The sequence below is a fragment of the Trypanosoma rangeli genome (assembly GCF_003719475.1).
Source record: "Trypanosoma rangeli strain AM80 chromosome Unknown Tra_15.4_contig_00274, whole genome shotgun sequence".
NCBI lineage: Eukaryota > Euglenozoa > Kinetoplastea > Trypanosomatida > Trypanosomatidae > Trypanosoma > Trypanosoma rangeli.
In genome coordinates, this window is record NW_021706016.1 from 1 (window position 1) to 12,471 (window position 12,471).

Below are 12,471 nucleotides of genomic sequence, written 5' to 3' on the forward strand. Positions count from 1 at the left end.
ACCGTGGCCATCTCTCCTGCAGCGCATGGCAACTCATCAGTGCAGGTGTACAGTAAAAACGTTTGTGTGTCGGAGTCATGATAGAAACAGTCTCAGCGTTGGTAGATAGAAATATATACGTACCACACGAGAACATCGCTTCTCACATAGAGATGCACGCAATGAACTGGCTGAGCGGGAAAAGGGATGCGGGCAAATGGTATCGTGCGTCACGCTGTCAGCTTGTCGTTGCCAACAAACTGAGCAGTGCCTCTCCCTCTATCTCTCGCTATCTATCACGTCTTTCCCCGGTGCTTGGATGTGTATGGACCTCCATACAGACACACACAGAGAGAGAGAGAAAGGGGGGTGGGGAAAAAAAAAAACAGAAAGGAAGTAACAAGGTTTAACAGGAGGCAGGTTCACCATTGAAGATAGTTTTTTTTTTGGACTGACGAAGAGAAATAGAGCGGCGGAATAACAACTACGCAACGAACAGGACAACGACACACACACAAACAGACAGACTTATTCATAAGGATGATGCTCAAGCGAGTTGCTTCGAGGGCGCCATTTCCAGTTTCGCTGGAGGCCCTGCCCTGGTCGTCGCGCGGCGCTGAGCGTGTCAATGGGAAGCTCAAGAAGAGTGGGACAGTGGGGGCGAATGACGACCGCATGCTTTCTGTGGAGTTTGCGGCGCCCGAGCAGGCAGCGGAGGGTTTGCCATTTGGCTTCAAGAACGAGGCAGGGCGTGTCGCGCTGGACTCGGAGCGGCGGTGCCTTTTTGCGGGACTTGGAACGAAGCCCACCGTGTGTGACTACCGACTGGCGGTGACGAACGCAGTGCGGGAGGCGCAAAAGCTGCAGGCCTCTGCGCTGGTGCTCAAGTCGTTGCCAAACAGCGTGCATTCCATGGGGGACTTGTTCCAGGAGCCCGGCGTCCTGCCGTTGGAGGACGTTGTGGAGAAGACAGCCGCCTTCGCCGTGACAGCTGCCTACAAGTACGATCGCTTGCGCTCCAAGCAGGCTGGCGAGGAGAGCGGTAAAACTCCAATGGGGCTGTTTATTGACTCAGAATCCATCGACGCCATCGCCCGCGGGAATGTCATCGGTGGCTGTGTTAACGAGGCACGAAACCTGGGCAACCTGCGCGAGGACGAGGGTATTCCGCAGCTCTACGCTGAGTGGATCGCGAGGGAGCTTGCCCCACTTGGCGTGAAGGTGCGTCACGTACTAAAGGGAGAAAGGCTACGCAGCGCGGGGCTAAACCTCTTGTACAACGTGGGGAAAGGCTCACGGCATGAACCGTACTTGGTTGTTTTTGAATACACCGGCAACCGGTATAGTGAGGAGGCAACTGCCCTCGTTGGCAAGGGCGTGACCTTTGACTGCGGTGGCCTGAACGTAAAACCGTATGGATCAATGGAGACGATGCATTTGGACATGATGGGCGCTGCGACGGTGATCTCCACCATCAAAGCCATCGCGTTGCTCCGCTTGCCGGTGAATGTTGTTGGCGCCGTAGGCCTTGTGGAGAACGCCATTGGTCCGGACAGCTATTTCCCCTCGTCTATCATCACCAGTCGCAAGGGGTTGACAGTCGAGGTGCTTAACACGGACGCGGAGGGCCGTCTCGTCCTCGCGGACACCCTCACCTTCGTGCAGAGGGATGCCAAGCTGACGAAGAGGCCGAACAGTGTTATCGACCTTGCCACCCTCACCGGGGCTGTTCTCATTGGCCTGGGAAGCCGACGGGCGGGGATGTTTAGCAACGACCTCCACCTAGCCCGGCAGCTCATGGCAGGTGGACGCAGCAGCGGGGACGAGTTGTGGCCGATGCCGATCGCTGAGGAGCACAAGAAGGCGGTGAAGGGTGGTCTGGCGGACCTGACGAACGTTTCCACCAGCAGGGAGGCGGGCTCCTGCACGGCCGCGGCGTTCTTGGGCAACTTCATCGAGGACGGCGTGAAGTGGGCCCATCTCGACATTGCAGGTGTGGCGATGGGTGGGGACAAACCGAAAGGGTTTCAGCCTGCCGGGGCTCCAGGGTTTGGTGTGCAGATGCTTCTGGACTACTTCCGCCTGCCGCTGGCGGACGGCACGGCTGCTACTGATGCCGCCGCCCCCGCCGCCGTGATCGACAGCAGCACAAGTCAAAAGAGCGCTGCTTCCAAGGAGGAGAGCGTCGGTGAACCCGCGCTGTTGACGGACGCAGAGGAGCCGAGGCGGAGGAAGCAGAATAGAAGGCCGGCGCCGACACGGAAGAGTGTGAAGGTGAGCCAGCAGAGGCAGAGCGCAGGGAGGCGGAAACAATTGAGCATAAAGGGGCGGATACCCACCAAGCAGAAGAAGGAAAAGGTAATGAAGCATAACAAAAGTGAAGGGTAAGGAGAGAAGGTGTGGCCGTGGAAGAGTGGAAACAATTAACGCTTTTGTTGGATGGGCTGGGGAAACGCATCTTGTGGTTTCCACACAGAGAGGGGTGTATGGCGCAGGAAGGAGGCGGAGGCGACTAGGAGTGGTGCTGCGCAAATGAACACGTAAGGAGTGGAGTAGGAGTGAGAGAGAAGGAAGCTGCATACAGTTGACTGGCTCTGAAGCGGGAGAAGGGAACGCCCCCACAAGAAATAACAAAAAAAAAGAAAAACACATGAACAGAGGCGTTTGGACGTCCTACGGTGCACAGATGTGTGCGCGTGTGTGTGGCTGTGTCCCGCACAAATTTCTTTCTTTCTCTCTTTCTTACTCACTCGCTCTTCAGCCATGTATGCTTATAGACATAGACACGCATACCCGGAAACGCCGGTACAGAAGAATATACACATATATCTGTTTTTCTTCCTTCACTTTTTAAAGGGGAATTTCTGCACGTGTTTTACAAATACCATACGTGCAGGCTCGTTATACATATGTATGTGTGTATGGTGTGTATGCATATGTGGACATGTACGTATGTATAAGAAAAAAATGGGACGATGACTGTGTTCTGCTTGTTTATTCACTTGTATTGTTTCGACCTTCTTGTTAAAGGACATGATGTGCGTATCGGCATACCACGCGTCTCTGCCCTCGTTACACCTGAATAGCCCTCTTATTTTTCGTCTTGTTATTGTCGGACATTTTTTTTTCTTTTTTTTCCCATGCGTTTCTGTGTAATGGAGCAGCTTTGGCCCATCATCCGTAAGTGTTTGTCGTCACATTACACATGTCACATTTCATGCCTCCTCCGCTATGCCTCACATGTGCACAACGAGAGAGGAGTGTGTGTGTGTGTGTGCGCCTATTGTGCAGTGCTTGTAGTCAGTGTGAGGGGCACGACGCATAACGCGGCATTCACCCCGCTGCCCACTCCTTTTTTTTTTTTGTTGTTGTTGTTCTTATTGAGGAGCGCACGGAGTTGCAATTTCAAATCCGCTTTTTCTCAGTCTCTCAACACATACACGTATACAATTACATATATACATATGTGCGGTGCCAAACCAGGGCTGATTTTCAACAAGTAACGTGCCTGCTCCCCCGCTGCGTCTGCGGGGAGTGGGTGGGAAGGTGACGGACCCAAAGAAAAACAAAAACAAAACAAAACAAAACAGCGTTAACTCGAGCAAAAAGCAGGGGGAGGGGTTGTGGAGAGATAAGTGAAGACACAAATACAAACGTACATACATTCACTTTTTGTTTGCGATCCGGTGCGACATCGAATGTGCCGCATGGGTGGGTGTCTTGCCGCCAAACTGTGTACTTCCTTTGCTGCTACCAATGCCGCATCACTTCTTCTTCCTTCTTATTATTTTTTTCTGCTTTTTACAGTGGGCATTGTGTGGGCGGGCAGGCGCGATGGCGTATGAGTCTCCAGCGCGGCTGAAGTGGGCCACAGTAGTCTTCTGGAACGTGCTCGACCCCGCCTTCCGCACGCACTTCAAGTACTACCGCAGGAAGGTCGCCGTGGACCGCTATCTCGAGCGCAAGGGTGCTCTCTTCAACATTGCCGTCGGCCTGACCTTCGGCCTCACGCTTTACTTCACCGTCGTCTCGAAGTTTCTATTGCCTGCCTCGGTGGTGTCGGAGCACTCAATGGAGGACAACGCGAAGGAGGTCCTACGCACCATGAAGTGCGATACCACAAAAGAGCTCCCGGCGTTTCTCCTAATGCGGGCAAAGCGTGAGATTATTGGAAAGCTGCACGTTGCTGCGGACAGGGCAGAGGTGAAGCGGCAGCGGGAGGAGGTTGCGGGGCTGCTTAGGACCTTGAAGGAACAGCAGGAAGGCCCTGCGCTAAGGTGAGGATAAGGAGTTCTCCCTCCTCTTCTCTTTCTCTCTATCTCTGTCCCGCTTTCTTGGTATGACGTGTGTGTGTGTGTGCCTGTGGTATGGTGGCAGTGCATCATTCTCCACCAGCTGCGTGAACGGGTTGAAGCGACTGCTGCGCGTTTGAGCGACTCCCACATTGTTGTTTTCCTTCACATTTTTTTTTTTTGCTTTGACTAGCGTGCGTTGATTTAAGTGGACTTGAACCTGAGGCATTGATGTGTTCTGAACCCGGAGTTGCCGGCGGCGGCGGCTGAGATCCCCAGTCCCACCTCGCAGGCGACGGATATGCATGGAGCCCGGATGCGTGCACGTTGTGGGGTCGAGAGACACAAACTTCCCCCTTTGGGGGAAAACTGACGCCGTTGTGACGAGAGTGCCTTGTGTTGCCTAACGCTGAGACGGGGCCAGCCGTCTGTGGTAACCCGTCTTACCCACACCATGACCCGTTCACATTACTTTAATACACATATAGATGGATATGCACGTGTTTGGCGATTTCTCACAGTGATTATTGTCCTACTTTGTCTTTGTTTTTCCTCCCTCTTTTTTCCCCTTCTTATGCCCTCGCTCGCCTCCTGCCGCCGTGCAAGCTGCCTGAAGCATGAGCTGTGCACCTCTCTGTGATCCGCTTTCCCTCATGTCATGTTTTGCTTGTCTTATTTCACTTTACTTCCGATGTCGGTGGGCAGAGTTTGCAGCGTGTTTTTAGCTATAGACAGTGAAGGAAGGGGCAGAGCGTGACGTTTCAGCCACTCTCTGTCTTTCTCCTTCTGTTGCTCAACCATGCTGACATCGTCACGATTTCCAGGGCAGGCTAATGTACCTGCTGCTGGGTGTTTGATGGATACTACGGCAAATGACGTTCTGGTCACATGCAGGCGGATGCAGGTTCTGTCGTACGTACTGGCGGAGATCAGCAGTGCGGCGATGCTTTTGGACGACTACTTGAGGAACATCTTGAATATCCCGCACAGGCTGCTCACCGCATGGCAGAGCATTGCTGTCGCAGCGAAAGCTCGAGCGGCGACCCAAGCAAATTGCAGTGGAGCGTTGCGGAATACTCCCCTTCACGGCGGCCAGGGAGAGAAATCGGCGCAACCCACACCAGCGGAGACACACGACCCTAACAATCCTTGCATCAATGCCGCGCCTTCGCAGTCGCCGCAGGGACCCACGAGCCGCAGTCCGCCCGTGGGTGAAAATCTGCCTACACAACTTCACGCATGTCAACTTATGGAGGACAATGCGGTACGCCAAGTGGAGTTGATCCGACGCGCTGTGGTGATGGCGCTGTTTCAGCAGTACCTGAAGGTTGTCGTGGACAATAGCACGGATGACATCGTACTGCGGGACTGGCTCGGCTCCAGCCTTGCACCAAACACGACACGCTCCCATGAGCGGCGTCATCGCACGCCAGGGAAGGACGAATATCCATTTTTGGACCTTCCGGATGACGAGGAAGAGCACGCGGATAAGGACCGTGGGGAACTGAAGCCTACGGCGCAGTGCAATGAGTGCCACCCACTCGGTGGCAACGTCGCCTCATCGCCGCCGTCACGACGATCGAATTTGACCTCCGAATACGGCAGTGACGTTAGGCGTGAGGATGGGGTGAATGTAAGGATTTCAGTCACTTTGCAGGCTTTCATGCGAGCAGCCGTTGCTCTCAACCCCACCACCTGCGCCCTGCAGCTGATCTCCCGCTGCATCATATACGCCCGGCACGTTTGTAATGTAGACGACGAGAACGCGACGTCGGTTGACGCGACGGGGGGCGAGAGTGGGGCATTTTGCGTGGTTGTGGCAAGCCGGGCTGTGGGACCCTGCGAGCACTCCGGGCCCTGCTTTGGTAACCGAAAGTTCTTTTTTGTGCGATGTCAGGAGTCGGAGTTGCGGCACAGCAGAGACGTGTCAGAATCAAAGTTGTGCGAAGGGAGCTCCACGTTGGCTCCGCCCGCCCGCAGGCCGCCTTTGCGGCGTTACGCCAGTCATAGCGGAACTGTTGCTACTTTGGGCGGGCGCCGGATGTGGAATTGCATGATGCGTTCCTTGACGCGGACGGTGGCGGGGCAGACGCCGGGGCGGCAGAACACGATGACCTCCGGCCCTGGCCTGACGCAACCGGTCCCGTGCGTGCCATGGCGGCGCGCGGCCCGGCGGGCTGCTGAGCGTCGCCCACGGGTCGAGATGACACGGTTGGGGGCTCCATGTTTACTGCCTGCGGTTGCCCGCAGGCAAGGTGAGGCGAGGTTCAGCAGCATGCAGAGCCGCACGACGACGCCTCGGTCGCGTCCGACGACAAGGACCAACGACGGACGTTATGGTGGTTTCGATTATAAGCAAGATCGACACCTACATAATCTTCACCAGCACTATGCTGACGGTGGCGATGAAGACGACGACGATGATGACTCCACTAAGTCGTGGCTTGTGATGCATTCAAATCGTTGTAGTGCCACCGGAACATTTTTTGGCCCTGCAACCTCATGCAATGGGCGGCTCATCACAGAGGCTGCAACACCGTTGGCATATGCTTCGTCAGAAACTTCGACTGCCGACAGCGCCAACAGCTTCGCTGTGCCCTTTGCCCTGGCCATCTCTGTACCGCCCAACGCTGGCCATGACACAAACTACCGGGAACCGCAGCCAACAGAGCAATTTACGGCCACCACGGAGATGTTGTTGGCTGGTCAAACCGCCTTCGCAGAGGAGCTTCTTGCCAGAATTGACTTTTGGTGTGCTCGGGGACAGCCGCGCCGCTGCTACTATAATTCCGCCCTCAGGGATGGGTCTCAACCCGCGACGGTAAGTCCTACAGTAGATGCGAAGACGGGGGTGAATGCGACTTTTGCAGCTTCATACACGACCGATTTTGATTTGAAGGGGGATATGCCATTGAAGCTGCTCTTTTCGCAGGTTGGAGTCATTCGGTTTCGGCCTGTGGAGGCCTCCGTGTACCGCAACGGCAAAGGACAGCAGCTTCTTATTGAGGCACTTGCCGATGCCACGGAGGTCGTCATTTGCGCCGTGCGTGAGAGTTGCCCACACTTTGGCTGGCACGGTCACGCCGGGGGAACCGAGGAGCAGCTGGGCGGATATGGCGCATCCGACGACTGCACCCTGTCAGACGAGGAGGATCTGCTTAACTGGGGACGCCACAACGACGTGGCCATGACGGTCTCTGTGCGGTGGGCGCAAGGTGAGGTAGCGACGAAGGATGCGGATAACGTCTGTGACAATGGCGGCAAGAACGCCTCAGAGAAGGGGCGTCTTCCAACATCCCACGTGGCGGAGCGCCGGCTGCTTTCCACGCGTGAGAAGCACCAACGCAGGAGTGAGCGACTGGCGATGGAGTTTCGCTTGGCGCGGGCTCAGCGCCTAGATGCCATCCTCGTAGATCAGCGGACAGCCAACCCAATCGCGGCGTTGGTTTTGCTTCAGGCGCAACGAAAATATAGTGGCGCGAGTTTGGGGGAAAATGTTCTGCAGGATGCCGCCTTCATTGTGCATTCATTCAGCCACTGCGTTATGCCGCTGCTGCGGCATTTGCGGGATGAGAAAGTACTGATGGTTGACATGGATCGTACGCTGGTGGATAACGCCATTCTTGTCAGGGATGGACGTACGTCCATTTCAAGGCAGCAGGGGAGCGGGACAACGGGAGAAAATCAGAACCATTTTGAAATGCAGAAGGAGGTGCGATACCTCGTCACAGGTACACCTTGCCAAGGCATGCGTACAGAGACGATTTACGTGCGTCATGGGGTGCGACAGATGCTGCGGCACTTTGCTGTTGAATGGGGCATTCCTGTTGTACTCGTGACTAAATCCTCGCGTCGTCGCACGGAGGCTATTTTGTCACAGGTGCTAGACCCGGGTGGGGAGTTATTTCCACTAGGGTGTGGCCGCATCTTTACAGCAGAGTTGCTTCTGCGTGCGGCGTCTGAGGGCGCATCTTCCAGTGAGACTTCTGCTTTGCCACCGTCACCTGGTGGGGGCGACGACGAGGAGAGGTGGCGGTCACAGGAAAGCCTTGTGAGGGCGCGGAAGTCTACCACAGCTGTGCTGCAGGAGTTAGAGCGTGCACACACGCAGAGACATGGACCGTCTCGTTTGTCTCCCAAGCCGCGGACGGTGGCGGTGCTGGACGACAGCCCACAGGTGTGGGTAGAGGCGGATTGGCCCTGCACCGTCGCGGTTGCTCCATACACCTTGGACCGTGTGGACCCGCAGGACTACTTTACACCGAGTGGTCTGATTGCATCCATGTTGTTGTCACTGCTTTACAGCAGGTGTTGCGTGCGGCGCCGCACACAAGGGTGTGAAGAAAATGAGGGCAACCCGAAGACGGAGGCGGTGCGGCAGGGAGGTGGTGATAGCGAGATTAAGATGAAAACGGCTGATTACCTCACTCCACTGAGGAACTCAATTGTTGACGATGACGATGACGATGACGATGACGATGACGATGACGATGACGATGATGCTAATCGTGTTGTCCGGAGGAATGCTCTGGAGATGCCTTGCGCTGGACACCTCGGCCCAACGGCAGGCCGTGACCACTCCCGTGCACCTTTCCCAAACCGTGACGCTCTGGCAGCGGAGGATATGGTGTCTGCGGAGGAGGCGGTGGTGGAGGAGGCGCATGAGTGGCGCGAGGGTGGTCGCTGGGCCTCCGCAGAAGTAGAGGATGTGACGCCGCTTTAGGAGCACGCCTGTCTATACACAGACAGAGAGACAGACAGACAGACAGAGACAGAGACAGAGACAGAGACAGAGACAGAGACAGAGAGAGAGACAGAGAGAGAGAGAGAGATGGCTCCAACGGCTCATACGTGAGCAGCACGCACACACGTCCATATAAACACACACCCGGCCACGTGCAACAGCGGTGGTGCGTGCTTGGAGGAGTAGTAGAATCAAGGGTTTAATACGTTAATGTGTCTTTAAACATATCTGCATCTGTGCACGTATTTATCCTTTTTTTTAAAAAAATAAAATTAAAAAAACATACACACACAGTTTTCTTTTGCTTTTGTTTTGTTCCTGAAGTCGCAGTACATTATTTTAGTCTATGCTTGAATGACCGTCATAGCTTTCTCTGTTTCTTCTGCGGCCCCCACCCGATTTTCCTCCCCTACCCCCCATCTTCTCCCCCTTCGAAGGCCGTTGTACCAATTACCCTCTTACTCCTTTTTTCTTTCTTTCTCTTTTTGCCTTTCGTTGCACCTCCTGATGAGCCTGCAGTACATCACAGGGGAAAGGTTGCGTCAGAGCCTGCAGCGCTCCACACGCAACGGCCAAGGAAAAGGTGGTAGTGCACAGGGTGACAGGAAGGGCGGGCAGGCGGAGGGGGCCATGAAGAACAAGTACGACTTGCCAGAGAAGGTGCGGTGGTACCACACGCTGTGGGACATGCGTAACAAGGAGTTCCGCAGGACTTTTGTGACGAGCAAACGCCGCCAGTGGCGTCTGTTTTGGAAGTACGAGAGCCATCTGGTCTACGAGCGCGTCATCATGGGCTTTATTGTGGCAACGGGACTGTTTTTGATGTCAAACGCGGACCTGACGGTGGCTCTGTTTCGGCTGCCTACCGAGGACGTCAACGAGCTGCTTAAGCAGGACGTCTGGAAGAAGTATAGGAACGAGATCAACGAAAGGAAGGAGCACGCAAGCAAGATGCTCGAGGAGTCTAGCTACATCCAGGACAAAAACAAACCCCTCTCTTCGTAGACGGTCTGCGTGTGTCCGTTCCTGCCTTCGCACTGGGACGGGGACGACGACGACGCGGAGGATGAGGGTAGTAGCGGCGGTGGTTTCTGTGCAGCACGTGCTGGTCTACGTTTGTGGATGCATGGAGTTCGGCACTCTGCGTGTTTGTGTGTTTCATATTTTTATATTTTTTGCTCCTTCTCAGCTTGGCCGCCAATAAAAAAAAAAAAAGAAAACGTGCAGAAGGAGCGAAGTCCTTTGCCCCTCTACCCCTTCTTTGCCTTTTTTTTTTGTTTGTTTGTCTTGTGTGTTGTTTCTAATTTTTTGTTGCCCTTTTCTTCCCACTTGAGCGCTCCCCGCGCACACGGCGATGCGACAGCATCACTTATACACACATACGCACACGTGAAGGTAAGGGCTCTCCGACGCCGCGGTCTGCAGAGGCGAGGTAGTTATGGCCATTTCCCGATTTCGTCACACGCATGCTGTTTCTGCGAAGCACGACAGACACTTCACGAACATCAACCCTACCAGCGCAATATGGGACTGCAGTAACATGATTGCCTGCAACGACCGCTTTCTGGCGGTGCCGTGGGCACAGCTTGGCAGCACGGCGGTGCTACGCCACAACGACCACGGCAAGGTGGCGGCCAACCCACCGATACTGTCGGGCCAGGAGGGCCCCATCATCGACCTCGCCTTCAACCCGTTTGACGCCACAAAGCTTTTTACGGCCAGCGAGGACGGCACCATCATGGGATGGAACATTCCCGACGAGGGTCTCACGCGGAGTACCAGCGACCACCTGATACACCTGCAGGGGCACTCCAGGAAGGTGGGAATCATGAGCTTTCACCCTAGCGCGCGCAACGTCCTGGCCTCCGCTGGAGCGGACATGGTGGTGAATGTCTGGGACGTCAACAGTGGCGAGGCGGGGGAGGTGCTTAAGTGCCACACAGATCACGTCATGTCGCTTGAATGGAACCTGGATGGCTCACTGCTCTGCTCCACCACAAAGGATAAAAAGGTGAATATCATGGACCCCAGGCAAGGCGGCATTGTTGCCTCCAGCCCTGCTCACCAGGGTGGCAAGATTCAACGCTGTGTCTGGGCAAAGCGGAAAAATCTTATCATGACCATTGGGTTTAACATGACACAAACCCGGCAGGTGATGGTGTGGGATGCCCGCAACATGGTGTCGCCGCTGCAGACGGAGGATCTGGATCAGGTCAGTTGTATCATGCTTCCCTTTTTTGACGAGGACACAAACCTTCTGTACGTTGGAAGTCGCGGGGACGGAAGTATTCGCTTCCTCGAGCTCATGAACGGCCAACTTGTGACCTGCTCCGCCTACGACTCGGTGGAGGCGCACAAAGGGCTCTGCATGTTTCCCAAGTGGTCTTTGGACACGCGGCAGTGTGAGATTGCCCGGTTCTACGCACTCACCTCCAGTTCCGTTTACCCCGTGCAGATGTTTCTCCCACGTAGGCTGGCAGACAGCGAGCTGCAGACCGACGTGTACCCGCCAACCTTTGCGGACACGCCCGCAATCACAGCGGCGGCGTACTTCAATGGGGAAAACAGCGAGCCACTCGTTACAGACATGCAGGCCGTGTTTGATGGAACGGAGCGTGAGGCGAAGCGAGCGGCGGATGCAACGCTGTTGAGTGCAACACACGTTCAGGTGGCGCTGGAAGAAACACATACGCGCAGTACCGTTCCATCCACGTACGCAGATCTCGTAACGATGGTTCCGGGATCCACGGAACCCAAAGAGGATGAAAAAGCCATGGAGGAGCGATGCGCCGAGTTAGCCGCGCTTGCGCTGGAGTTGCAGCAGCAGGAGGCGGAGATGAAACGGTGCGAGGAGGAGGCTGACAAGAAACGGCAGGTGGTCATGGAGACAGTCGCCAAGATGCGTGCCATCGCCTTGAGGGTTTCTCGGTAGTGCTGCATGCTTGTGTACACGTAATGCGTGGCTTCGTGTGGGGTCCCGTCTTCCAATAACACCTTTATGCGAGCACACACTTTTCTCCTTAACTCTTCTTCGTTTACTGCCACTGCCGCCTCTAAGCCCAGCCAAATGTTGCTAGATAAAATCTTTTGTTGCCCGTGCACCTGCACATGTTGTGTGTGTGTGCGCCACAGTTGATGTTTTTGTTTTTGTTTGTCGTTTTGATGCACCTTTTATTTTGGCTGGGACCACCGCACGGTGACCTCCGTCCTCGCACAGTCTCAGCCTTCTCAAGGGACGCGCGGCCACAGATCAGAAGCCGAGAAGAAGAAGAAAGATACTGGCGATGTGATGCCAGCCTAGGCGAGAGTGGCAGAACAGCAGCAAATAAAAAAGACAAAAAAAGACTCGAACAAACGGGAGGTAGGAAACACACAAAAACTGAGTATCGAAAATGATATACACATACAAATACATATGCGGATATATATATATATATATATATATATATATTGAGT

The 12,471-nt window shown here is 54.9% G+C and overlaps 5 protein-coding genes across 5 annotated transcripts, besides 12 other annotated features; all 5 read left to right on the forward strand.

The window, feature by feature from the left end:
- Positions 1–522: 522 nt before the first annotated feature.
- TraAM80_07009 (putative cytosolic leucyl aminopeptidase, putative,metallo-peptidase, Clan MF, Family M17) lies at positions 523–2,367 on the forward strand (the record flags this gene model as incomplete). The annotated part of the gene is made up of 1 exon (XM_029383825.1): positions 523–2,367. The coding sequence occupies one exon, from the start codon at positions 523–525 to the stop codon at positions 2,365–2,367; it is 1,845 nt and encodes a 614-aa protein (XP_029236353.1).
- Positions 2,368–2,701: 334 nt separating this feature from the next.
- Positions 2,702–2,726: a microsatellite.
- Positions 2,727–2,887: 161 nt separating this feature from the next.
- Positions 2,888–2,937: a microsatellite.
- A 302-nt stretch (positions 2,938–3,239) lies between these two features.
- Positions 3,240–3,256: a microsatellite.
- Positions 3,257–3,332: 76 nt separating this feature from the next.
- Positions 3,333–3,362: a microsatellite.
- Positions 3,363–3,536: 174 nt separating this feature from the next.
- Positions 3,537–3,566: a microsatellite.
- A 180-nt stretch (positions 3,567–3,746) lies between these two features.
- Positions 3,747–3,782: a microsatellite.
- Positions 3,783–3,813: 31 nt separating this feature from the next.
- On the forward strand, positions 3,814–4,260 carry TraAM80_07010 (uncharacterized protein; the record flags this gene model as incomplete). The annotated part of the gene is made up of 1 exon (XM_029383826.1): positions 3,814–4,260. One exon carries the CDS (start codon positions 3,814–3,816, stop codon positions 4,258–4,260), a length of 447 nt encoding a protein of 148 aa, XP_029236354.1.
- Positions 4,261–4,323: 63 nt separating this feature from the next.
- Positions 4,324–4,352: a microsatellite.
- Positions 4,353–5,070: 718 nt separating this feature from the next.
- On the forward strand, positions 5,071–8,994 carry TraAM80_07011 (uncharacterized protein; the record flags this gene model as incomplete). Its single annotated transcript, XM_029383827.1, has 1 exon — positions 5,071–8,994. The coding sequence occupies one exon, from the start codon at positions 5,071–5,073 to the stop codon at positions 8,992–8,994; it is 3,924 nt and encodes a 1,307-aa protein (XP_029236355.1).
- A 20-nt stretch (positions 8,995–9,014) lies between these two features.
- Positions 9,015–9,103: a microsatellite.
- A 368-nt stretch (positions 9,104–9,471) lies between these two features.
- Positions 9,472–9,512: a microsatellite.
- A 10-nt stretch (positions 9,513–9,522) lies between these two features.
- Positions 9,523–10,020, forward strand: TraAM80_07012 (uncharacterized protein; the record flags this gene model as incomplete). Its single annotated transcript, XM_029383828.1, has 1 exon — positions 9,523–10,020. The coding sequence occupies one exon, from the start codon at positions 9,523–9,525 to the stop codon at positions 10,018–10,020; it is 498 nt and encodes a 165-aa protein (XP_029236356.1).
- Positions 10,021–10,055: 35 nt separating this feature from the next.
- Positions 10,056–10,087: a microsatellite.
- Positions 10,088–10,272: 185 nt separating this feature from the next.
- Positions 10,273–10,328: a microsatellite.
- Positions 10,329–10,453: 125 nt separating this feature from the next.
- Positions 10,454–11,947, forward strand: TraAM80_07013 (putative coronin; the record flags this gene model as incomplete). Its single annotated transcript, XM_029383829.1, has 1 exon — positions 10,454–11,947. One exon carries the CDS (start codon positions 10,454–10,456, stop codon positions 11,945–11,947), a length of 1,494 nt encoding a protein of 497 aa, XP_029236357.1.
- A 489-nt stretch (positions 11,948–12,436) lies between these two features.
- Positions 12,437–12,466: a microsatellite.
- Positions 12,467–12,471: the final 5 nt, after the last annotated feature.